The 25,198-nt window shown below is 45.0% G+C and overlaps 1 protein-coding gene across 4 annotated transcripts in view; it reads left to right on the forward strand.

The window, feature by feature from the left end:
- Positions 1 to 25,198, forward strand: part of SLC8A3 (solute carrier family 8 member A3) — a 640,255-nt gene that overhangs the window by 423,518 nt on the left and 191,539 nt on the right. For 2 of the 4 annotated variants that reach the window (XM_069638874.1, XM_069638872.1), the window contains exon 3: positions 6,895 to 6,998. The exons of the other annotated variants lie outside the window; for them this stretch is intronic. In XM_069638874.1, coding sequence (XP_069494975.1) covers positions 6,895 to 6,998 — 104 coding nt within the window. The remainder of the gene's footprint in view (positions 1 to 6,894; positions 6,999 to 25,198) is intronic. 4 annotated transcript variants of the gene reach the window in all.

Here is a 25,198-nt window from a genome sequence, read left to right on the forward strand (position 1 = left end):
CATTGCCCTATCCAGTGGCGGTGGTGCATTATTACAGTAGGAGTGCCCTATAAACCACCAGTGGCCAATCAGATGACAGTTCCTCATTAAATGCTTTATCGAAACCAGTGTCACTGCCTGCCCTCTATGATAGTGCCTCGTGCAGCAAAGGTGAGCTGTCCAAGGTCATTGGCTCCTCCAGTGCCTTCTTTTTTAATTGGAGTATCTCATCCAATGACAGTGTTCCGCCAACGACAGTGGTTCATGCAGTGTCATTGCCATTAGATTGCGCAATCTCAATGTCGCCTGACCTAGTAGGACCGCTCGTCTCGGTCTTCTCCCTGTCCCCCCCCCTGCCTCGTCGCGCCTTGAAACACTTGTGTATAGGCGCATTATAAATGCCATATCATATAATTTCCACATCAAGTGAGACTGGCCAATCCTCTTTTAGGACCTGCTCTGAAGAAAGTGCCTCATCCATTGGCAGTGCCTTGTCCAGTGCCAGTAATGCCTTGACTAATGATACTTCCTCATCCAATGACAGTAGCCTAGTCAATTAAAATGTATTTCCCATTGTCAGTACTAGCCTACATTATTTATCTTGAAATAATTTACACTATCACTCCCGTGTCTATCCCAATAACTGTGTCGCATTCAGTGAAACATTATTCATTTTTGATACGCCTTCCTACGGCGGAGCACCATACAACACCCCTGTGAGTCAAAACTAAGCAGCCACACTCGGTGCAGTCAGAGTGTTATCTGTGAGCTAAAAAAAATAAGGGCACTTTAAAGCACCCCCTATGAGCCAAAACGAAACAGCTGAAGGAAAGGTGGCATCTTTAGCAATATTTGTAACTCACTGAGAAGTACTAAAGACCCAGCTACGTGCCAAAGCTAAATTCTGTGTCAGCCAATGGCTGTCTCTCATCATGGTAGCCCCTAAATAATCGCAGTTTCCCATTCGGGGCAGAGCCGAGATGCAGTCAAGTAATGACACTGCTTCATCGCAATCGGATGGGGGCCAAGTTCCTGGCTCCAAGCCTGGGAGCCTCTTGTCCAGTGCCGGATTATCCATTAGGCCAAGTAGGCACCGGCCTGTGGGCCCCACTCCTTTTAGGGGCCCCGTGACAACGGATCAAAATAAAGCGGTGCAGAAAATTAAAAATGTATTAGGACATGATTTGCGAGGGGGGGGGGCTGACATTTCGGCTGCCTTGGGGCCTCTGCCTTAGGACAGCTCTTGTCCTGTGGGACTGCATGGTGATTTCTTGCTAGACAAAGCTGTGCACTGCATGCAGAGGTGGTGGCTACTGCGGTGGCAGATATATGCCTATTCACTGAAATAACACATACACACACACACTAACACATGTCACTGTATGGCTCCATGTCGTTCCATCGGCAGGCATTTCTACGCCTGCAGTTTAAATATGTATGAAATAACGAAAAAGATGTATTTTATTTTTATGGGGATGCCCCCCCCCCAAACTACCCTCCTGCACCTATTTTTAACTATACCCGACCCCCCCCAACTACTTATCTGCCCTTTCCCACCCCGCAAAAAATATTCGATGAACGTTTGCGTTATTTCGTACACGTTTAACTTGCAGGCGTAGAAATGCCTGGCGATGAAAGGACATCGTACCCGCTGTACAGCTCCTAGAAGCTCTGTAGTGCTATTGTACGAGGATTGCGTCCGTGCCAGGAAATGTTTTCTCGCCGCAAGAGTGTCTCGTGCCATACAACCTGCTGAATGGGGTTGGGGGGAGCATGAAAACGACCCTATAATGCCTGCCGATGGGTTCCACTCCGCGACCTTCTTCACAGCCCGTAGCCCTTGCTCTGTAGGAGGCTTGACCCGCTTGTTTACCGGGTGGTTCCCGCATTCACAGGCTTTCCGCTGCTAAATAGCGTGGCCGGCTTACAATACAGGCTGCCAGATGAGTGCAGCCCCAGGGTCGCAGCGCAGATCCTTGACAGCGTCCCCGCAGTGTTTTCATCCTTCTAAGTGCTCAAAAGTGCAATCAAAGTGCCCACCTTACTTTTACTTAGTGACAACCATACCTCAAATCATCTTTTTATTGTGTAACTACAAACGTACGTGATAGTAGATTCTGGAGATTAAATTGATTAGCAAATTCGGATGGTCCTTGCTTTTGCCGTATAGCAATTTCTCGAATTTTCTTTTCTCCGTTTTATTGATTGCCATTTTGTGCCATGTAGTAAGTTTGGGTATGGGATATAAAGTGGGGGGTGGAGGGCGGCATGCAATGGGGGTGGTGGGTTCCTCCTATGATTTTTGCTGTAAAAAATGTTGGAGAAATCGATGAAAGAAAATTCGGAAAATGCCGTTCAGTGAAAAAAAAAATCAAGGGGACCTAATAGACCCGAAAATTCTTTTTCTAAAACAAATGGTGTTGCTTTTAATAAACGGACTTATTAGACTCAGCATGAAGAGAGGGAGAGTGTGTTGGCAGCTCAGTTTGGTGTGGTGCTGTGTGCATGACCGAAATATTGCAATAGTCCTACTGTTTGCCGTGAAGGCCACTGCTTTGTCTACACTGGTCTGTAACTTTACCGTCTGACCACTGCCTGACTGCCAAAAAGCAAGAAGGCTGCCCCAGCTTCCCAATGAGATGGCAGTAGAGTTACAGCAAGATGGATTCCAAATGGTGCAAAGGTTTGTCATGGCAATACCGATGGAAGGCCCTGGGGATCATACCATTACTGCGCAGAGTTTACTGCACCAGCCGAAAATTAGGACTTTTTCTTTCGATCCACCTTTCTCAGCATATATATGTGGGACAGTAAATAATGTTGGAGGGGTAGGTAGGGCTCTGGGGGTCTCCCCCGCTTATATATGCTGTGAAAAGAAGGTAAAAAAGAGTCCTCATTTACGTCCGGCGCAGTAAACTCGGCGCAGTATTCACATGGATCCGGTTGCCTGCAAGCTCATATATGGCATAATGTAGTCCCAAGTGGCCCATCTTTTGGTAGCCATGGGGAAAGGAGGCCCCTCAATGTTAAACATACAACCGGCCATGACCACCGGGAGAGGTGGTGTCGTGGGTACTTTAAGGACTCTGCTGGCCGCAACTATAACTGCCTTGCCAGCTCCTTCCCTGTCTCTCTTCCCCGCTCCTACTTTGGAAGCAGTCCTGATGTCAGTGTGGGTGTCTGGTATTTGGGTGGTGGGCACTCTGCTTCAGAGTCTGCTTCCCTCTACTGTCCATGGCAAAGCATAGCGACTGTGAGGCGCCACTCCCCGTCCGCCGAGTGGCGCTCCCAGCTTTGTAATGATATCGTGAGGTCTGGTTGCTGACCCGACACACTGCTATCCTACGGGCACTAGCCTTATTCGTCCTCTAGGTTGAAGACATCATTACAAGGCTGAATGATGCAGAGCCGGAAAGAGACAGCTGTGGGATGTTATGGGGTGGAAAGGGTGAAATAAAGGATTCTCCAACCACTTTTGGGAAAGGCTAAGGCAGAACAGTTATCGGATGAATGCAAAGAGAGTGCAATTGTTTAGCCTATGGCAGGGCCTACAAAATCTGTGGTGGAGGATAAGGCTGGGAGTGGGGTCAAGCAGATGCCCTGGGAAATTGGGTAATATGCCATTGACTGACATAGGTGTCCAGGTGGGGGCACTGAAAGAAGACGAATGGAGGGGCTCTTTCCACGCTTACCAGCATTTTGTATCACCCACATGTGCAGACATTATGGACATTTCTACTGTTTGACTTAAAAACTCTTTATCCAGGAAGGATGTAACCTTTGCCTAGTGGGGAATAACCCCACCCCAGGTTAAGAACCCAGGTTCTTAACAGTTTTGGACACAACCATTTAAAACGTCAAGTCTCCATAGTGGGTCCACTGGTAGTCCAATGATAGTAACATATGTGGACATGTCTCTAAAGGTGGAAAGGTCGATTGCCCAGGCACTGTACTATATATCAGACCCTTAGAAAGCACAAGGAGAATCATGTCACCTTTGTCGCGCTAACTCTGTAAACACATTCCAATCATTTCAAATTCGTGAGCAAATGATGTTGTCAGCCTCTCCAGTATATGACAATCAGCTGACCAATCAAATATCTGCATGCACACCAAAATGACCAGATTATTGGAAGATGCCTCCTCTTCAATCACCAATAGGAGCAACATGCAATAATCTGAAATATGTCCAACGTCAAACTTTGCTGACACAGCAAGTGCCGCCATTTTAGAAATTATAAGGGACTGCCATCAGAACCCTATACTCCTCAAGTGGGAAGAAAATGCACGCTGTTTGGGTGTGCATTTTGGGTGCCTCTTCGGACAATAGATCTAACGCAAGCAAGAGACTAAGGGACTTTTCAACAAACACAACTATGAGCGTTAAAAGAACGCAGGGGTGTAGAGCCGCACCACCATAAGGATGTCATATATTAAATTGGCAGTTCCATTGTATTCATTCTTTTTTATCTAGAGTGAGACCCAATTGTCTGTTATCTTTTACTTCAGGGTCCTTCAGAGCAATGAGGCCTGCCATTGTTGGCACTCGGCACCCTTTTCAGCATTTGGAGGTTCTGGGCCCATTCATAGAGCACGAGGTATCCTCGGAGAATGCGGTCTGCACCCCTATTGCACCAGTAGTCTTCCATGGTTGTTTCAAGCCCCCAGCCCCAGATGATCATGACATTGTTTGCTGCAATACCTTCAGTTCCAAGAAACAAGAGGGTGATTTTACAGTTTGCTCCCCGCTGTCCCATCGCGCCTCCAGGCTTTGAATGTTTGGGAATCATCATTGTCGGGATTTGCAAATCTTCGCCTTCCATGTTGGATTGGGACTGCATATGCTTTGCTGCCATTCCCATTTCTGCTGCAGAAGCCCTAGGAAATCGAGTTGTACCGCGCCCTTTGGTGTATTACCATGAATTAACAACATTTTAAAAAATGAATTGAGAAATGACTCAATTTTTTGGGTCGAAAAACCAAAATTCCTACTTTAAAAAAAAATAATGCGGGGGGAGACAACCCCGCACCCTCACCCCCCTCAACTCCTTACCTTAACTAATACCCTAACCCACCCCACACCTATATTTTAATAAAGATATACCGAAATATCAGAAAGAAATCTGCCAAAAAAATAAGCTCATTTCTTCCTCGCTTTTTGGGTATTCGGTCATTTCTGGTGACAGAGTCAAGGTTGATTTGCACATGGCCGGTCTCCTTATGCAATGGTACAGACAAGCTAAACAGAATGGAGTGGCACGCTGCTCAGGGGGATTTCCAATAAATAACACGGAATGTCTTTTCATACATAATGTTTGTTCAGATTGAATAACTCGCATTAGGACATGAGCAGCAAGACAGCATTCATTGTAGAATACAGTGCAACCAAACTCATGCACACAATCTAATTGGTAGAGTAAATCATAGAAAGAAAAGGAATGCCACATAAGACCTGACATCAGACACCGACACCGACAACGAAACTTACAATAACATGAATCTGCTCCGATTCAAATTCATACATAGCGCAATCATGTAATCACACCTGCGCAACCGTACTCGCGCCACACATTTCGTCATTAATTTAAATATCTTCTGTGGCATATCAACGTTCTACATGTTGGCAGCACCTTCATATCCTGGATGCTGTCCTAAAAGACAGGCTTTCCCAAGGCAGACTCCCAGAATGGGTTTCCCAGGTACAATAAAAGATGTAACCAACATTGTGTGGGGTTTCCTCAGTGAGGAAGAGGCCTTCAGGGACCACTCAATCACTCGTATGTGTCCACCACATATGAAGGAAGGTTTAATTTCATCTAATGAGACATTGGATGAAATGTCCTCATTCCTCGTGAACGGAGGATAGCACAGGGGCAATGCGCTGGTCTTGGAAGCAAGATGATGCAGAGCAACAAAGGTTCAAATCCTGGATCCGCGCTTAGAAATAAAACTCAGGTATGGTATTTGATGCGTTATTAAAAATCAATAAGATGAAATAAATAATAACTATCCCCATCTCTTGCCAAGCACCCACTTCTTGCCCACACTGCATCTCCTGGGCCACTTGAGACCTGTGGCAACCTGCACATTCTGCTAGGGTGCTGTCTGACCCTTCCCTAAAGCACAACAGAAAAGGTGTTGGTAGCTGGTGTTATTCTGAAACAGATGGTGTCAACTAGGGGGGAATGCATTGATGACTTGGTAGGATTACTACCAGTTGGGTGGGTCAATCTTGCAATAAATGATTAGCTGTAAAGCTGCGTGCCACTGACCTTGAAGTCAATGTTTACTTCAGGCTTGGGAAAATCCCCCAGTAGAAATTGTACCACAACCCAATCCTACTGAGAAGAATTGTTCCATTTTCATAACATGCTACTGGCCCATGCCCAAAGCATGATCAGGGCCGCCATATGTTTTTTTTCTGGTCTGATGTGCAAGTATATGTTTGGGATGTACAATCGGTGTAGTCGCTGCTAAAACATCTCGTGAAAAGTAGCGTCAACCTGCCTCGTCTTTCTCTTCCCCTTCCAAATGTTGCTTGATCCTTTGCGAAGACCGACAAGTCATCAGAAAGTGACAACCAATGACCCAGCAAAGTAACGAATTGTGTGCCTCTTGTTTGACCTAACTTTCTGTTCCTTTTCAATGATGCTCATGAGAACCGGATATCTGCCCACAACACCCCTCATGGTTTCCTCAAGATGTTACTATGAGTTTCATCCAGGTCCAAACACCGATTTTTCTGCCCTGATCCCTCCTTTCCTCCACCCCCTGTTTATCGCTTTTTCTTCCCCCCTACGCATCTGAATCAGCAACGACTGATGTACCAGACAACGGGAGCGGGGCTGCATGTTACGACGTCCTGAGTCCATGACAAACCCACTGTACACCATTGTCTCTCTTATGTTCCTACAGGAAAACCATAAGGGTTAAAATAATAGATGAGGAGGAATACGAGAGGCAAGAGAATTTCTTCATTGCCCTTGGTGAACCGAAATGGATGAAACGCGGAATATCAGGTGTGAGACCCTTAATTCAGAAAAAACAAAAACATAACAGCTTTCTGTTTTTTAGTTTTCATTTTCCTCTCACCCAACCCCTGTTTTGGCAAAACTGATTACTTGTTTTCCCTCCTGTGTATTCCCGCTCTCACCCTGTTTCGGTCATCTTTGCCTTTTAGCCTATTGCGACCCTCCTTGCATTCTGTGCAGTTACTCAGCCCTTGTTTCCCGTTCATTAATGAATTTCCTTTTTTTTCAACATCATTGCTTCCACCCTCCTAATCTCCCCCGAAAACCCCAAAAAACACCTATTCGATTAATATGTTGCATGGCTTCCTTACTCCGCTCACATCCTAAATTCATTTTCCTCCTCTCCCCTCGCTGTTTTTGCAAAATCTATGTTGAATAATGACATTTGACTGTATGACTTGGATTTGAAAAGTCAACTGATGGGCAATGCAATGGTGGCAGAGTGATGGTCTTAACTTGTCAATGTTGATGGACTTCAGTATATAATGTCCCACCTGCTACAGTTAAGATGTTGCTGCTGATATGTATATGTGTTGCACCATTTGGGGACCCTACATTGTATTTTGTTCTATAGGCGGAAATATGTGAACGTGGACCTATGCATATTCTTTTTGTCACAATAGGAGCCATATTATGATATATTTTCCTTCAGTGAACATGGCTAGTTTAGGTGCCCATTCATTTCCAAAGACAACTTCACTGGCTTGCACAAAGCCTCTTTTCAGTCCAATACCTTTGGTATCAGCTATACAAGCAAGCGCGTTCAAGAGCGCATTTGGGAAAGCAAGCGCATTCAAGAGCGCACTTGGGAAAGCAAGCGCGTTCAAGAGCGCACTTGGGAACAAGCCTAAATCGGTATGTTTGAGGTGGTCTCCAGGAAACAGCGAAGGCGAATTAGGTAATTGAGTGCCCTGATTCCAAGAACAAAATATACATTTATAGATTGCTTTGAGTGTGTCAGTTAATTAGATCTTTCCTATTTTAGGCGGGCCACACGCATATGGTGCTGACTTCAGAAATATCTTTATAAATTGGAGAGCAGTATCATTTAAAGGCCTGCTTTCTCCGCGAGCCATAAGTGCCAGACAGTTTCTCTCCAGTAGAGTGCATTGGTGTGAGACGGTAATTCACATCCTATTGAAAACTCCACCAGCACCACGTTGTTGATGGTAAAGTATTTATTTATTTATTTATGTGCATTAATTGCGCCGAAGCCTGCAGGCATTGGGGCGCTTACATTTAGACAAGGACAACATATAGTTAAGACGGGACACCTGGGGGTGTTACATAAACTGGGTATTCTGATTTATTTCAAAATGGCTGTCTTCAAAGCTTTCCTAAATGCCAGGTGATTGCTCTCTAATCTGATTGGTTTTGGTAGTCTGTTCCACATTTCGGCCGCTTTGACCCTGAGGGATCTACCTAGACCGGTTGACCATTTGAACGTGGGGCAGGCAAGATCACAGTGGTCGTTGAATGTTTTGTAGGTGGTACGATGGTCTATTGGTGGGAGGGATGGGGTAATTCCTAAACCATGCACCCAGCATCCGTCTTAGGAAGGGGATGCAAGAAGTACTGAAAATGACTCCAGTGCCTCGTAGCTGAGGGCACAGTTTGCATGTGAGGACTAAGTTCAGAGTAGTTGTTGAACATTTTATAGGGGAGTGTGATGGTGAGAGGGACAGGGGTAATTCATAACCCATGCACACAGCGTCCCTCCTAGGAAGGGGAAGCGCCTCATCAACTGGATGTACACAAGTTAGAAACTTACAGCATCCTACACTATGGAAATGCTGCACTACGCATTGTATTACATTAACCAAGACCAAAGCAACACAGGATTGGTGTGTGACATAGAATGCATTCGATGTACCACCAGATGTGATGGGTTATCTTGTACACCTTGCAAACCTTTAGTAGCAGTTGAAAAAACAATGTAATGTAATTCACACTCTGTAACTTTCCCCTAATATCGAAAGCCTTGATTCAGGGCAGGGATCGCCGACCTTTGGCTCCCATATAGTTTGACCCGCAGCTCCCATCAGCCCTATCTGGGCTAGTCAATGATGAGGGATCATGAACATTTGGCTTCCATGATAGTTTGACCCGCAGCTCCCATCAGCCCTAGCTGGGCTAGTCAATGATGAGGGATCATGAACATTTGGCTCCCATGATAGTTTGACCCGCAGCTCCCATCAGCCCTTGCCCCGGATTTAGCCTCTTCACACCTGAGTTGGTTGCCTGAAATTGTCGAAACATCAATTTGGTCGTAGAAGGACCGCACAAAGCTCATTTTAAGCATCTCGACGCAAGGAACAAAACCATGTTTCAAGGCCCTAGGACGTACCGTTTCCAAGATATTTGCACCACAACACTCTGCAATGCGCGGCACCGCGCCATGGTGAGGCAACAGGTGGTGTGAGCGCACAGAAGCTCTGAGTATTCTGCAGCACGCCAACTCTCGCCTCCCCTCCACGTCTGCTCTGCGGTATGTCAGCCAGCCACACGCACCCTTTGTCAGTGCAGTTTAGTTCAGAGCGGAAAGCACATCAAGTGATAAGCGACTCGGCACAGCGACCTACACGATCATGATTTTCAACAATTGATACCAGTGTTAGCATGTCTGTCTACAGAACCAGTGCAGAGTACGGGTACTCTTTTCTAGTACTTAATAAAGCACACCAGCGTTGGTGTATTTCACATAAAGTATACAAATACATGTATAAAAACAAGTAAATAACATTAAGTGCTATTTAAATTGCACCTAAACAAGAGTGCTCAACAAGATCCAAAGATAATAGTTTAATATAAAAAAAATATGGTTTAATCTCCTAGTGAATCAAAGAAATTCCTGACTAAATTGGAATTTGCTTTTTGTATTTTCCAAAGCATACAGTTCAAGAGAAGGTATCTTATGACAGGGGCAGTGACTGCGCGCAGGCACGTCTACGGGTTCCAGAGAATCATAAGTACGATACCGTCTCTGTACTCTCCTCCTGGTCAAGCATCCCTTTCTTCTGTGCCTGCATTGATGCTTCATTCGGCCTAATCTGCACTGACATGAGCCCAGCATCCTCCTGCATCTACCCCCAGCACTGTAGCCTTCCGCGCGAGCTTATGGCTCATGGCCCTCCAGTAAAACGCAGGTTTCTTTTGCAGAATGGCAGATTTTGGTGTCCTCTTGCTGGCAACGTGTGACGGTTGTGCCATATTGGCTTAGTCTCCTGTCTCGGGCTATCAAAGTCCCTGAGGAGCACAGCCCACCCTTCCTTGCTCTATTTACTCCCAAGAAATCACCTACAAATCGCTGTGTGAAAAGACCATCTTCGAAGGTTTCCTCTGCAGTAGCCCGTCCGTTCCATGGAGTACTTTTATCCCTCTTCCTCTGAGGCTTGCGTGAAGGTGACTTCTACTTTCTGGAGAAGGAGTGAGAGGTAATAGTTCCTTTCATGCAAATGACTCTCCTTCGGTGGACAGAAGACCAGATGAATTCTCCAGCAAAGACAACATACCAAGGCCACCTTCGGGCGAGCTAATTTATTGTACTGCAATTGCTGCTAACCTTCAGAAAATTTACCTCAAATCACGTGAACACCCCATGAGGTGGTGGTTGCTCAGATGGTGTGTTTTTGTAAACATTCCAATTGGCCCAATTGTGTTCACTAATGCCCAATTTTAGGACAAAAATGCTATATTGTCACTTAATGGTTTGTTTTAAAATGCCTACAGTAGAAGGGACCTTAAGCTCTTCCGTCATCCGGTCCTGCTTTTCTTTGAGGCTCCATAAGGACACAGACACATTCCCAACCTTGAATGGCCAATCCCTGGCTCAACTTCCTGCTAATTGTTTCTCTAGTTCCTTTCTTTGCCCTGTGTTGCATTTCTCCACTCTGTTGTGGCACTGTCTTCTCCTCAAATTAATGCATCAAAATGACCACAAGCTAGAGGACTTCTACTGGTTCTGTTGGCAATTCTCTCGCCAATCTCTCATGACTCTACGGATTGGCTCACGAGGGACACTGGCATCTGGAAGAGTGTTAGGTTGGCCATGGAGCTCACCATGTCCCACTTTGCCAATTCCCAAGGGCCACATTCTCGTAGTGGGCATGTCCTATGGCGGGACAAGCGGAATATGCTGAAATTCACCTTTCTGCTCAAATTTGGGATTGCTTAGCCTTCTCCGTCACACGCATGCAGAAAAACTAAGCAATGGCATGGAAAAGAGAAGCATATTGAAGAAAGACAGGTTGTTTGCACACAAAAAACACTCTGATTGAACAATCGGGAGGCAAAGAACAAAGCTGGCTCCAGGGAAACAATAGACGAACATTCTGAAAGAGGCCAAAGGACAGGAAACATGGTCTGTACATGGTGATGAACAGTACCAGAGAGAAGACTTTGGCTATGCTGAGACAGAATGAGTACAGCGTACATATCCTTTTCATGTCAAGAAAATCCTGCCTTATGCAAATTCGGAGCAATACAAGGAGGGTGGAGCCGTGAGAAAGAATACCCTTGTGCCATGAGGAGAGTACTGGAGTACTATTCCAGAGGATGGCTGTCAACATGCTGCAAGCCATTGCAAGAACATAACCAAGCAGCTGCGTCGGAGGGCTGGGAAGCCCACTGCATCAACTGTGTGGCTCACGCCTGAAAGTGTTCTTGTATTTCCTGCACCCTGATACCCTTGGGTCTGGCGCGCATTACAAATAAATAAACAAACAAACAAACGCCTGACAGCTAAAATTCACCTAAGCACCAACCAGGAGCCAGCTTCGCCACCTGTTCCCCCAGGTAAGGGGCACACTGCTGGTATTGAGTGCCACCATCCATCCTGACGTGCTGGAGCCCACCCCGGACCTTGGTGCTCTTTAAATGACAGGGACCATGAAGGCGGGAATGCACAATGGTAATGGACCCGAGAAGCTTACAGTGTGAGCACGCTGAGGACGGAATGCCATTCAAAGCAATATGTCAGATTTACAAGCGCCCAGCTGCAGCAAAGGTAACCGCCACATGCCCCCCAACGATCATCAGACCGCAAGACTCCACCAACTCCCGAGTCCAAATCAGAGCTTCTAGGGCAAAGGTAAAGGGGTTTCCTCGTGCCGGCCCCTACTCTTGCTTATCTTTTGAATTGCCATATAGGATTGCATCATACCTGTCCTATTGAACCAGCAACACCTCCCCTTCACCTAGAGACCAGCAAGAACCCATGGTACAAATGATCAGCTCATGTACAAAGATGTGCTGTTTTGTTATTACTTTGTAGGATTGAGATCAGTGCTTTGGGGTGAATTCCTCTGTGTGAATGATCTCTTCAATCATGTGAGTCCATTTTATGAGGTTTATTTTATTGTCAAAGAACAAATAGTAAAGAAGAGAAGATTTGGTAGCTGAGCTTGCAGTGTGCTATCGATATTGGTGAAGGATTGACAAGGTTACAATAAAAAGTTAAAAGATCAGTTAGAGTTTACCCTTGTCATAGTCAACGTGCTGTCTATTTCATGGAGCTCAGGATTATTCCATAAATATTTTAATTAGTAGTGATTGCGTGACTTTTTTTAATGTTGCCACTAGACCCTCCTATGATGTGAGGCTCACATAGCCTGAACAATGAGAACAGGAAGCTCACCAGATAGATAACACCAGCTGGAAGAGAATTTACCACGGGTGCTGAGGCCTTGATTCCAATTTACTTAATATAAAGTAAACACTAGAGAATTTCTCATTGGATCTAGAATCAATTGCACATATCTAGTGTTCATACAGAATAATTGTTGGGAGTACCTGCAGTGCATTCATAAATTTGTGATGGTCCTACGATGCCTTCATTGAGTATTTGATCGTATTGGCCACCAACCAGCAGCCGGATGGCCATTTAGTTGACCCTAACCAAAAGCAGGCGGCTTTGTAAATCTCAGCAAGTACTCAAATCCTAGCTTGTTGAAATTCAATAACTCAGCAACAGCAGTGCAGGTTTTAGCAGACCTCCGCCAAAACCCAGAGAGAGACCTCTCAGCAGTAGTAGGTTTCTACTTTGCAAAGTACAATATTCCTCCCTGTTTATTTGCAGCTGAAACTGGAAGTACTTAAAAGTATTGCATCTGTCAGATGAGAGTTTCTACTGCAAACAAAAAGCAGCCATTTTACGGTCACTGTGCTTTCATGTAGTCTTTCTTTCCTATAGCCATCTTCTGCCATTCTGTTGACACGCTGCACTGCAAAACCAGCTCAACAGTATGACTTGAACTATGCCTTCTGGCTTCATTCTTCTGATCACAAGCACCCAGCAGTTTCCAGTTCTGCGACCGAAGGCCTTGGCCATGCCTATGTAATACTGCCAGGCACACACCTTTCCATGAATTGCAAGTCCCCGGATTCTGCCACAGCCTCCATCCAGGCGGCTGCTATGTAGTGCTTTACTAAGGAAAACCCTGATATTGAGGTACTCCCCTCGCTCCTATAGCCACCAGCGGCCTCTCTCCTGATATCTTCCAGGGGGTCTTTCTGGAACTTCTGAAGGCTCCCTTCACAGCCACCTGACAGGCAAGGGCGAGGTCACTCCATGTCCTAATGCATGTATTTTTTGGAGATATCTGTGCAACCTGACAGTCCCAAGTTTCGATCATGGCAAGCCCCATGAACCTCTCCTCTCTCGGGTGTCAATAAAACAAGCGCCCTTAAGCACCCATAAGAAACCTCTTGGTATTAAGCGCGTTATAAATAACCATTTACAATTGCAAGTTGGGAAACATCAATGCATGGAGATTACTAAATTGAACAAACGCAGTGGTGGAGCGGAGGGGATTGGGAATTTCTAAACTGATTTTCTTTTAGACATTTGGATGGGGATATTGATACATACATTAATTGTGGGTCTAAGGAAACATTGGGGTGTCGGATGCTTTTCTTACTTAATCCATTTGAGAATATTAGGTATTGGATGTTGTCCAGCTGCACAGAAAAAAGCATAGATTGGCAAAGTTTTCAAAGGAATTTCTTAGATTCTTATTGCCGAAATGCATCTCGCAAACATAGTTTGGCAAAGAAACAGTTCAGCCGAATTCATGGAATATGATGAAACAAGGAGGGTATTTTAGGAAGTAGAAACCTTTGGATGAAAATAACCAATCACGTTAGGGAGACTTGAGCTTTAAACTATTTTTGCTTTTTCGGATGTTAAGATGACATTTCTCGTAGTAGAGAGTAGTGACCCTCATTCCAAGTGTGGCGGTCCAGAAATAAGGGTGCCGGTAGCAAGGTACCGGCACCCTTTCCAGACCGCCAGACAGCAGCTATGCTTGCCGGGGCAGTTGCTCCTGGCAGGTCTCAACTGCCAGTGGCACCGGCCCCTGCAGGAATGGTTTTCGCGGAAGCACAGGCACCATTAGCAACGGTGCTGGTGCTTCCGTGTCCCCAAAGACACAGAGTCCTATGGGATTCTACAGGAATGGGGACTTACACTTTCCGCAGCCTGTCAAACCGGGCGGCCGGGACTTACAATGTCCCAGTGGCACCAGGATATCAGGTGGCAGAACGGTGTTACGAGTTTGGTGGCAACCCACCGGTAGCACCGAACTCGTAATGAAGGCCAGTAGTGCCTGGGTATTGTATAATCCATTTGAGTAGCCAATCAAAATGAACTATGGAGGCCATCTATAATTTGCCTATCTGGGTTGCTGTGTACATGCCATGAGAACGGCAAAGTGGACAGAAGTCACCTCTGCCCAGACTTGCTCTCTACGGCTGCCCCTAGTCCCGATTGATGAAAAGGAAAGCAACAGTTGACTGATATAGGTATTCTACATGGGGTGGAATGCTTCACGAATGTCCACTGTAGGGCAGAAAAACAAGAAACAAGACTACAATCAAATGTTTTTGTCGTAATCAAATTAAAATGCTGAGTAATCTCCATCATTGTATACTGGTCATTGATTGGTTTGGAGTAAACCTTGTCCTGGTTGGATTATGTAGTTGAGAATGTGTTTGAGAGAATTAGATAAGATGGTTGCTTAGGTTTTTGTCATTGGTATTGATTAAGGATATTCATCCATAAGATTTACACCATCGAGGGCCCTTAAATGTTTTTGGGAAAGAGTCATAATATTGTTTGGTTCCAACAATTTGGCGCAAAACCTCTTTTTGTCTGTGAAAGTCAGGACATCAATTATACCATGAACACAGTATTTGCGTAAAAGGCGCCTGGTTATGTAGCCAGCTCCATTTACACATCATAGCAATTTCTTAGCTAGTCCCTTCTGGGAAAACCTTAACAATCTGTGTGTTATCCTCATCCCCATATCTGCCTCTTTTTATCAGCTGCAGAACACATATCTGAAATACAGCAGAACTAGAGTTCCCCTTGTGTGCACGATGCAGTGTGCCATACCATACCAAAACATGTGGGTGGCTGTTACTATCAGTGACTACGTTTGAAATCAATGTTAACCTTGATTTAAATTGCTGAACTAGCTTCTGTGAGCGTAGCATGCATCAGAGGGCCTCCACTGTTGACATAAACAATCCGAGTGCTGCTGAGTAAGGAGTACACGGGGTTGTGCCACACCATTATGTGTAACCAGAACCAAAACTACCAGGGTCCAGTTACAGCAAAGAAGTATTCCAACTATACATCACTACTGGGGTTATGATATCATCGTTGGAGTGAGTACTACCAGCAATAGTTACCACCTTTGATGAAATACACCACTGACAGTACACACATGTGTATGATTCTTGAGTCAAAGAAATACCACAGGGGTAAAAATGCACCACCGCTGCTAAATTATATACTGTCAGCCATAGCATGCACCAATGCCATGTATAGAGATAGCACTCCTGACATACTCACTGCTCCTTCAAATATTATAGGGTCCCCACCTGATGTACACCGTAGGTAGTGGCAGCTAGTTTTGTTTTGCCGCGTTTAAGTCTAGCTTACACCAGATCTTATTTCCGGTAGTAACTACCACCATTTGTAAACATAATTTTCTTCTAAAATGGGATAACCAGTGTTAATACACTTCCCACCACCGTTAATGCTCTCACCTTCCAGTGGTTAAGCATTCACCAGCGGCCATTTTGAAGCCGGTGGTAATCTGCTTTCTCCTGTAATTAAATATCGAATTTTTTTTGCATTGTCACTGCTTCGCCCAGCTTCAAGAAATCAAGGTATGTGAAATGTTATTTCATACACTCCGTTGCCACAAAGAATTTTGTTTGACCTAAAGAAGTTGACCTACCCCAGCAGGTTGTATCCAGCAAAATAGAAGGGGAAAAATGCAATTTGCTGCAATGTTGTGTTAGGGTTTTGGGGGTTTGAGAAGCACACTGCTGCTATTTTCCCAGCCTTGTGGTGCTGACGATCTTCTCGTATTACTGCTGAACTGTGGTGGCCAGGAGACGGTCCTGGCAGTGGGGCAGAAAACTAGCCACCCTCCTACCCCTAAACTATAGCCCTCATTACAGTTTTGCCGGTATCCCGTCGGTAATTCTGGCGGGATACCAGCAGAAGTGCCTTACTGTTTCCGCTGCCCGATATCCCGGTATTACTGGGATATTATGGGCAGCAAGGAGGCTGGTAAATTCTCATTCTATGGGATTGCTGGAATTACCAGCACCAGTAGTACCGCGCCAGTGATTTCCGGCATTTATTTTCTGCCAAGGGCCTGAACACCCGGAAGGTCCGTCCTGCCCGTAGTTTACTGCCCCCAATGGCAAACTTGTGTTTCCGCGATCCAGAAAAATGCCAGTGCCAAAATTACCAGCATTCTTTCCCAGACTGGGGAACTCATGAGCCCCTATGATCCGTTTTAAAGTAAAATATTCCAAAATATTCCAAAATCGATTAAAAGAAAATAATGTAAAGCTTGGTAGTCTCGGGAGGATACCTCACAGGCAACGTACGCGCCTTGGAAGCAAGACGACACGCCGGAACACAGGTTCGTTCCCCGGGTCTGCACTTAGAAACCTCTGGGTATTAAGCGCATTATAAATAACCTATCATGTCATATTTAACAATCTTCAAATGATATACTTTGTTCATATTTGTGACCAGAATGAATATTAAGACATTCAGTTCAAACACTTTCTGCAGTACATGCATTCACGCATATAAAGTAACAGCCGACTCAGCATGAAATAAAATTGTGCACCAGGGAATCTATTAGTAGGGAGAAATATGTCAAATCTGGCATGAAAAGATGCCCAATATATAAGACTGATCATTGCAGAGTTGTGCCAAGGATGCAGAAACAAGGCGGTAGCAATATGGATGCCGGCAACTTTTCCAGCACAGTAACAAGCTATCAGGGACCCCATGCATAGAGACTGGGCTCTGTATAAAACATGTTACATTATGGTGCAGTTTTTATAGCACACACTTATGCAAACCAGTGGCTCCTTAGCATCCAGGAATTAATGGGTGCAATGGTAAACTGTGAGGGGACCCTGGAACAATCAGTGGGATTCATTGGAGAAGGCAGCAAAGCGGTATCTCGCTCAAGGGTCCTAAAGTATTGTAGTTTCTTCAAGGTCAAAAGCAAGGAATCCCACAGCCGCAGAGACAAATATAGGAAAGTCCTGATGCCCGAATGTGACGTTTTTACGTTTCGGCATTACCGCTAGTGGCTGGTTGACAGATCTCAGTTGCAAAAGAGATGTAAAATACAACTTTCTCCTGGAGGAACTGGGATCCTTGTTGAAAGATGTCTTTATAGTAACACAAGGTGCCTTAAATTGGATTCTCTATGATACTTTGAGCCGATGAAAATTCCCTAAAGTGGGTGCCACATTTTGCAATCATTGGCATCTTCAACCCAAAGGCAGGAAGCCCCAAGTGCAGGCCATTGGCACAATCCAATTTGGAGATCACCAGTGCAACCAGGGCAGATATTCTCATGTGTCGATCAAGATATGCAGCTATACTTCTCTCTCAGCAGATAAAAGGAACACAAATGGGCGACCGCTGCCACGTGGGCACACATATGATCGACTGTTATACAGAAGGGTCACTGCCAAAGCGGACCACCCAGCTCTGAAATGCATTTCACTGCATGATGTGCGGGGTCCGAAATGAGAGGCAGACACATAGTTGTAATCTTTTTACTGTTAGACATGTTTGCTAAAATACAAAGGTTGGATAAAGGCCTCTCTGTCCCAATCCTAAAGAGAGTTTCCAGGCCTAGCAAACTAAAACTAAAGATCAGTCTGTGTCTCGTCCTCAAAACCATATAAACTGTCCTTGTGTCCAAAACACACTAATCTGACCCTCACACTAAAAAAGCACAACTGAAGGTGTAAGGAAAATGTTGCTGACTGATGTTTGTCCAAAAGTGTTCACAGTTAAAGCAAGTAGATAAATCAGAAAAGCCATAATATTTTCCATAGAGAAATCCTTGAACCCAGAGGGTGGTTCCCTTCCTCCTGGATATCTTCAGTAGGGTGGCAAAGGTGTCTTATTCCAACAACAGCAGCTTCTTAAGGATGACGAAAATGTCTCTTTAACCTCTTTGATATCTTAATGGACCACCTGATGTACTTGGCCATCAGAAGTCCTCCTCTGAGCTCTTTAGGTCCTTGCTTATTCCCTTCCACCAGATATTTAGATTTCAACGGTCTCTGTTCAATTTCACAATGTCCACTTGCTCGTTTTACTAGAGTCTCTTCTATATTTTTTTTACCATGTGTTTTTCAAAAGTAAATATGTTTCTTTCTATGGCTTTAGTGGACTTACTGGTATACTCCTCTGCCAGGAATCCTTTAGTAGGGTCATCAGATTCCCTAGTATACTCTCTTTCCAGGTATCCTCCCACAATTCTAATGTTCTTTTTCAACTTCAACTTGCCTGGTGTTTTGACCACAAGGTCTTCCTCTCTTCTTGTTCTTATGTCCCCTGGTATACTCCCCTTCCAGGTATCCTGCTACACATTGTTATTCTTCCGTATATTTCAAATGGATTGCCTGGTGAACTCCCCTGTCAGGTTCTCTGGTCTGTTTCTGTGCCTGGTATCTTCCCCCCAAATGTTCACTGCCTGATGTGCTTCTTTCACCAGGACTTCTTCTTTAAGTTCACTGTCTTTTAATATAGCACAGTTGTGGAGACTTGTTCAAGTTCTGTCTATTAACTTCTTCAATAGTATTCATTTGCCCATGGAAATCCTTGCTCCAGCTTTCCCCACATTGACATCTCATATATGAGGATTTGTGCAAGTTCTGTCTTTGTATTTTACTTAATCGGTATTTAAACAGTTTCTTAATTGCTCACATGCCTGTCGGTACACCCTAGCATCCCCAATGCCTCTGGGCAGACTCACCGGTGTCTGACAGTGTCCCCAACCCGTGACACGTAGCTACGGTGAAGCTTCCTCTCTGGGCTGTCATTTCTTGCTCTGCAGACCTTCTCCCAGCTCTCCGACCAGCTCTGCGTTCACCTGCCGGCAAGACTGCTGCTTCTCGGCATGTCCGCGTACTCGGTATCTCTTCTGCTGCTGCCGGCTCTCCGACGGCTCGCCATGGTGCCTGCTGTGTCTCATTTGGCATTGCGCCACGTCGGTAGCTAATGCTTGCATGTGGCAGGATGGAAGTGTCTGCCTTCTCCAGCACGGTTTGCTCCTGTGCTGCTGTTTTCTCCCTTGGATCTGCTTCCTTCTTCTCTGGATCTCTGAATGCAGACACCATTTTCCAATTGCCCGCGCACCCGGGCTTCATTACAACAACTAGTCAGCATGTTTAGCTTTGTGTTTCCTTCAATCCACATTAACTCCTTCTTCCGCTTCCTCGTCTCAGTACTTGAGGCTTTGTGGGAGTTGGAGTCCATAGAATTTCTGGGACCTCTAAAAGGACATTGTTTAGGATTTCTGTTTAAACCAAAAACATTAGAGGAAGGAGATGTTAGGTGTGTGTTATGTGCATATGAGGCATGAATCGTATTCTGCCTAAAGTGTTTTGCAGGAAGGGGTTTGAGGTTTTTTACAACAGAAGGGATTTGTATAATTAATCACAACAAGCCATCACAAACGGGGGATACTGACTTCTGCAGGAGGTCGTGTGTACCACTTATGCAGGGATCATCCTCAAAGCCCAATTAGCACCCTTCAACCCCCTTGCAGTGGCCAACATCTGATTATCCAATTTCCCCAAGATATCTCTTAAACCTTGAGGATAGTTTTAGAGGAAATCCCCTAGTCAACGCGTTTCAAATGCTGGAGACCCCTACGAACCCTCCCAGCTTCGCCCGCCCCAATAACAATGTGAGGTTTCAAGACAATTCTATGATTCATTTGACTGTGGAAGCATGCATGCAGTGACAGTGGCGGAGGCAGGTTTCGGTGCCAGCGGCGGGGAAGAGCTCCTCATGGGGCACCTGTCAGTATGAGTTCACTACTGTGCAAGTGACAGGTGTGTGCATTGGGATTTGAAAGGTGCTCGGGGAGGGGGATAGCCCCCTCCAACCCTCTCCTTGCTCCGCCACAGCGCAGCAACCATCTTCAGTCTCTCTCACACCAGAACCCATTGTTATTGTCCTTTCCTCTAAGGACCAAGCATCAGACCTTTCTTCTTGATAGTCCTTGAGTAGACTTGCAGGAATCTAAAAACACCTGCGACCGGTCCCTGTTTTGTCCAGAGGCGACGTGTTAAAGCTAAGCTTGATGACAAACCTGACTTGGCATCGGCAGTATTGGGGAATGATTCTGAATTTTGCATTTTTTAGGTACAAAATGGTTGCATTTAGAACAAACATGTGAACCTAACAACAGGAAAAAATGGGGTTGGGCAAAACATATGCACATTCAGAAGTGTGCCTTAACTGTTTGGTCTCAAGAGCAGTAGTGGAAGGCAGTGGGAGGTTACATTGGTTTGCTTGCATGGCAGATGTGTGAGGGGAAGTGGGAGGGTCGGTCCTTGTAGAGACAGAAGTGTATTTCTCACACTCCATGTTCAATTGCCAATGTCTTTTGGAGTCCTCACCTCACATCAACATTCCAGTTAGTTGACAATGTCGGGATAATGTTGATGTAGGTTTTCAATTGACAACTCATATATAGAAATTAATGTCGTGGTCGTTTTGTGTTGTACCGATATAAGGCATGCCTAAATCTACATTGCAACTAGCCGCTAGGTGCCCGCGGGCTGTGACCGCCACTACATACATGAAAAGAAATAAATAAATAATGGTGTTTGCTCTCTAGAAATAGGACGCTTGGCACATGGTCAGCATGAAAGAGCAGACTCGGGGTGACATAGCCAAGTATTAGCTGCCTATGGGAGCAGAATTAAACATGTTCAACACATGCATTGAGCACGTGATAAAGCATGACATGGCTACAAGCACAGACGTGTGAGCTGCAAAGCCACTCCAAGGGTTTTAACCTTGTTTTGGGGAATGCGGGCAAAAATACCTGAAGTTAAAGGGGAGAAAGACACAACTTTGCTTTCCGCTTTTAGTCGTTGTGTACATTTCCTCCATCAATGGTTCTTCTTGCACGTGTGGTCCTTGCCTGAAATGATGGTCGTCCACAGCAAGCTAAGATGTGATTGACAGAGTGCGGCCACCATGCCACGTGCCGGCCACAATTCCATGACGACCATCTCTTGCTTGCTGCTGTCATTTATTGTCTGTATCACAGTCTTCAATACGTAAAGAAAGGAGTAAGAAAAAACCCAGGGACTCTTCCTCCTTCATTTGCAAGAACGAGCTAGATATTTTTATCCATAGAAAAACATATTTTATATTTTTATATTTTTGTATTGTTATATTGTTTTTATTTTATTTTTACTTTTTTGTAATTTTTTATTTGGTGTTACAGCTTGAAATTCAAACATTTCACCTTACAAGTGAGCCTTTCAAACAAAGCAAACGAAAGCACAACACAATTCACCAAATCTACACATAATAACAATGGCCAAACATCAGCCTTACGGTACCTTACGTGAATAATCTCAGAAAATTAAGCATTATAACAATTTGTATTTTAAATCTCCATTACAAATCTGGTTGTTGCAAGAATGAATGAGTTATTAGAACATTATTGTATCTCCAAGAACCTCACTGGCACTAATACAATCCCAATGAACTCATTGGCAGTCACTGAAACCATTGCTATTAAACTGTGGCCCACAAAATTCGCTCCTTAGATGGAAAAGAAGCACGGATGTATATCGTCTCATATCGCAGGCACATCCGTCCTCTTTTCCAGGAGATCCTGTACCAGCAGCATTCAAAGTTTAGATCTCACTGTGGACCACCCGCTCCATCACCGATCTAGTTAATGTGTTGCTGGATCAGAGTGTGGCACTGAAAAAGTCCTCTAAGTCTCTCTTCAAAATCCCACATTGGACAACCCCAAACACTGCAGGGTTATCTGGGTGTGTCAAGATGTGAACCTCATCACAGGAATGTCAGCAGTCGTACAAAATGGTAGTCATGGATTTACCTTCATTTTTACCACACCCCCATATTCCTAGTTTGGCTGCAAATTTGATGAAATACCTCCAGCACCCCGCCAAAGGTATTGCCTGCAGAAAATGGAAGCTTTACCCATGTCAGAATTATCCAAACATCCGGTATTCAAACCTGGTCCGTCAAAGTTTTGGTGTCTCGCGCTCACTTAGAAATTGGATTCCCAGCTCCAAGACTTGGTGTGAGGAAAGATGACCCTTGAAATGATGTCTTAAGGACCACACAATAGTCCACTGCCTCTGGATATGCACACGCGTTGGCTCAGTATTTAAGACTGCACAGTGCCACCGGTTGGTTGAGGCCCTTACCACACAGCTCTGGACGTAGGCTGCTCACCAGGGCTGCGTGATGGGAGTCTCACAAGCAACGTATTAATTTATTCCCCTGTGCAAAGAGAGGTGAAAACAGTTTGCAACACCAAAGTTCTGATATGTAGCTGGAAGCTAGTAGATCTTAGCCTGACATACCTCCACACCAGATGCAAATTACCACCTGCAAATTGGTTGCAGGACCACTGAAATATTTGAGAAGGCTGGCTTTGCCCAATGTATTGGGCCCAGGAGCCAAACCTTCTGCAGTCTGATGCCCAGATAATTATAGCAACTATTTCCTGTCTGATTACCCTCCTTAGAATTATCCCTTTTGTTTTAACAACATTAATAGTGGGGCCTTTGCTGTCACAGTATGAGTTAAAGGCACATAGCTTAGGCAGCTCGATTGTGACCTTCAAAAGAGGACCACGTGATTTGTTAATGGGAAAATGGGAAATGGAAGCTCAGTGATTGGGAATCAGTTGATTCTTGCTGGAGAAAAGTGTGTCCATCGTTAAGTCATTGTTCCCTCTTCTGGAGTATCTCGGCCCCCCCCCCCCACCCCTTCCACCAAACCTCGAGGAAGCATGCGCTGTTACTTGTCGTGCTTCAGTCTGGCAGATAGCTCAATGTCTTGCTCTGGGCACCAAAAGAGGCCCCTGGACCACAGGCCTAGCTGGATATCTCTAGAGTTCCCTATAGGCCAATCCACTCCTGCACATAGCCCAATGTCTTGCTCTGGGTTTACCCCGTGAATGCACTTTCTCTGCTAAACCAGTCAGAACCCAAGAGGTGATGGGGGATACACTGCCCCCTTTGCGTTCGAAACGGAACGCCAAATCGCAGGGGACAAGGCATCAAGTTCTTTGTAGCTCTTTGTATTGGTGATCAGAAGCTTGATGTGTGTTTGAATGGCACAATAGCATAACCTACTGTTCCCCCAAACAGATCCCTTTCTCATTCTGGGACTTGATCCATTTCCTGGAACTGGGAATACATTTTATGTTCATTACAGTCGCTATGTTAAAAAACAATGTCAGCAAATATAAACAAAATAATGTAGATAAAATGAAAACCCAAATAAACAAAAATAGAATAAAATTAATATACTTGGCTCCAACTTTGGTCAGGGCTTAATTACTCATCGATGAGCTTTATTTTCTTTAAAATTAATTTACCAAACTCACAAATCTTTCTAAAGAGTTCTTTCTAGTGGAGTCTTAATGCCTTTGCTCTTAATCTTGCCATGCCTCACACTCTGGTCCCAAGTCTTCCCTTTAGTGTTTCAGGTTCATGCCATTAATACAAATGAATAATGAATTCATCTTTTATAACGCGCTTAACATCGGAGAGCGGGATCTGGATTCGAACCTCTGCTGCTCTACATTGTCTTGCTTCCAAGGCAAACACATTGCCCCCTCAGCTGACTTCCCTGCCATTCATAAGCTCCTTATGTTTTTGGGTGCCCCCCTTTCTTGATGGTCTAACACAGGGAACCCTTTCCAGCCTAGGGAGATTGACTGGATTCCGGCTTCTAAGCAGTTTTATGAGATATCCAGCTCTGAAGCAATGGGCTATCGGAAGCCATTACTTCCGACACAGGTTTACATAGTCTCTACTGTCCATAAATCTCTGATTTTCTTCCCACCTCTCAGTGGGCCGGTCAGGTAACTCTTTCCGTTCTCAAGGTCAAGTGTGTCACCTCAATAACCAGCACTTCTGAGGGTCACATGCTCTCAGCCACACTATCAGTGTTAGAAGGCCAGCCATAAAAAAACTCCACCAGTGGCAATACCTTCCCTGCCTACAGAGGAGGGTGAAGAGCACTGTGTAAATGGCAGGGTTGGTGGTGATTGAGAGCTACAATATGTAAATAAAATGTGGGGACCTTTTCGCCGCTGACATTATAATTATGACACATTCACATGGAACCACCGACCGGATTTCTTCAACCCCCACACCCCAGGTTTTTGATTGTGTTGCCTTTCCATTTCAATGGTATTTGAACAAATCTGTTAGTGCTTTTGGGATTTGATCCCTCCTCCATTCACAGTTTTTTTACCCCTCTGGTTCAGATCTTCGCACATCATTTCTGTATGTTTTATTAGGGTTTCTTCACCCCTCGGAATCATAGTTTTGTCATTGCCTGGTTGAGGATTTGCCTGTCCCAAGTGTAAGTGTTCTCTGGGCTTCTTCAGCACTCAAGTTTAAGAATAATTTACCCCTCTGGCTACGGGTTTCATGTATAAGTGTTATGGTGATGTCCCCTCTGTGACAACAAGCAAAGACGGTTATAAGTCTTTCCTCACTGGCCATGATCACGTGATGGAACCTGTGGACAGAGAAAAGGAGACACAAGTGAGACTTACAGTCCTGTTGGTGCCTACGTGTGGGAAAGAGGTTGTGGGTCCAAG

This window comes from Ambystoma mexicanum, chromosome 14, assembly GCF_040938575.1.
Source record: "Ambystoma mexicanum isolate Mex_15411 chromosome 14, UKY_AmexF1_1, whole genome shotgun sequence".
NCBI lineage: Eukaryota > Metazoa > Chordata > Amphibia > Caudata > Ambystomatidae > Ambystoma > Ambystoma mexicanum.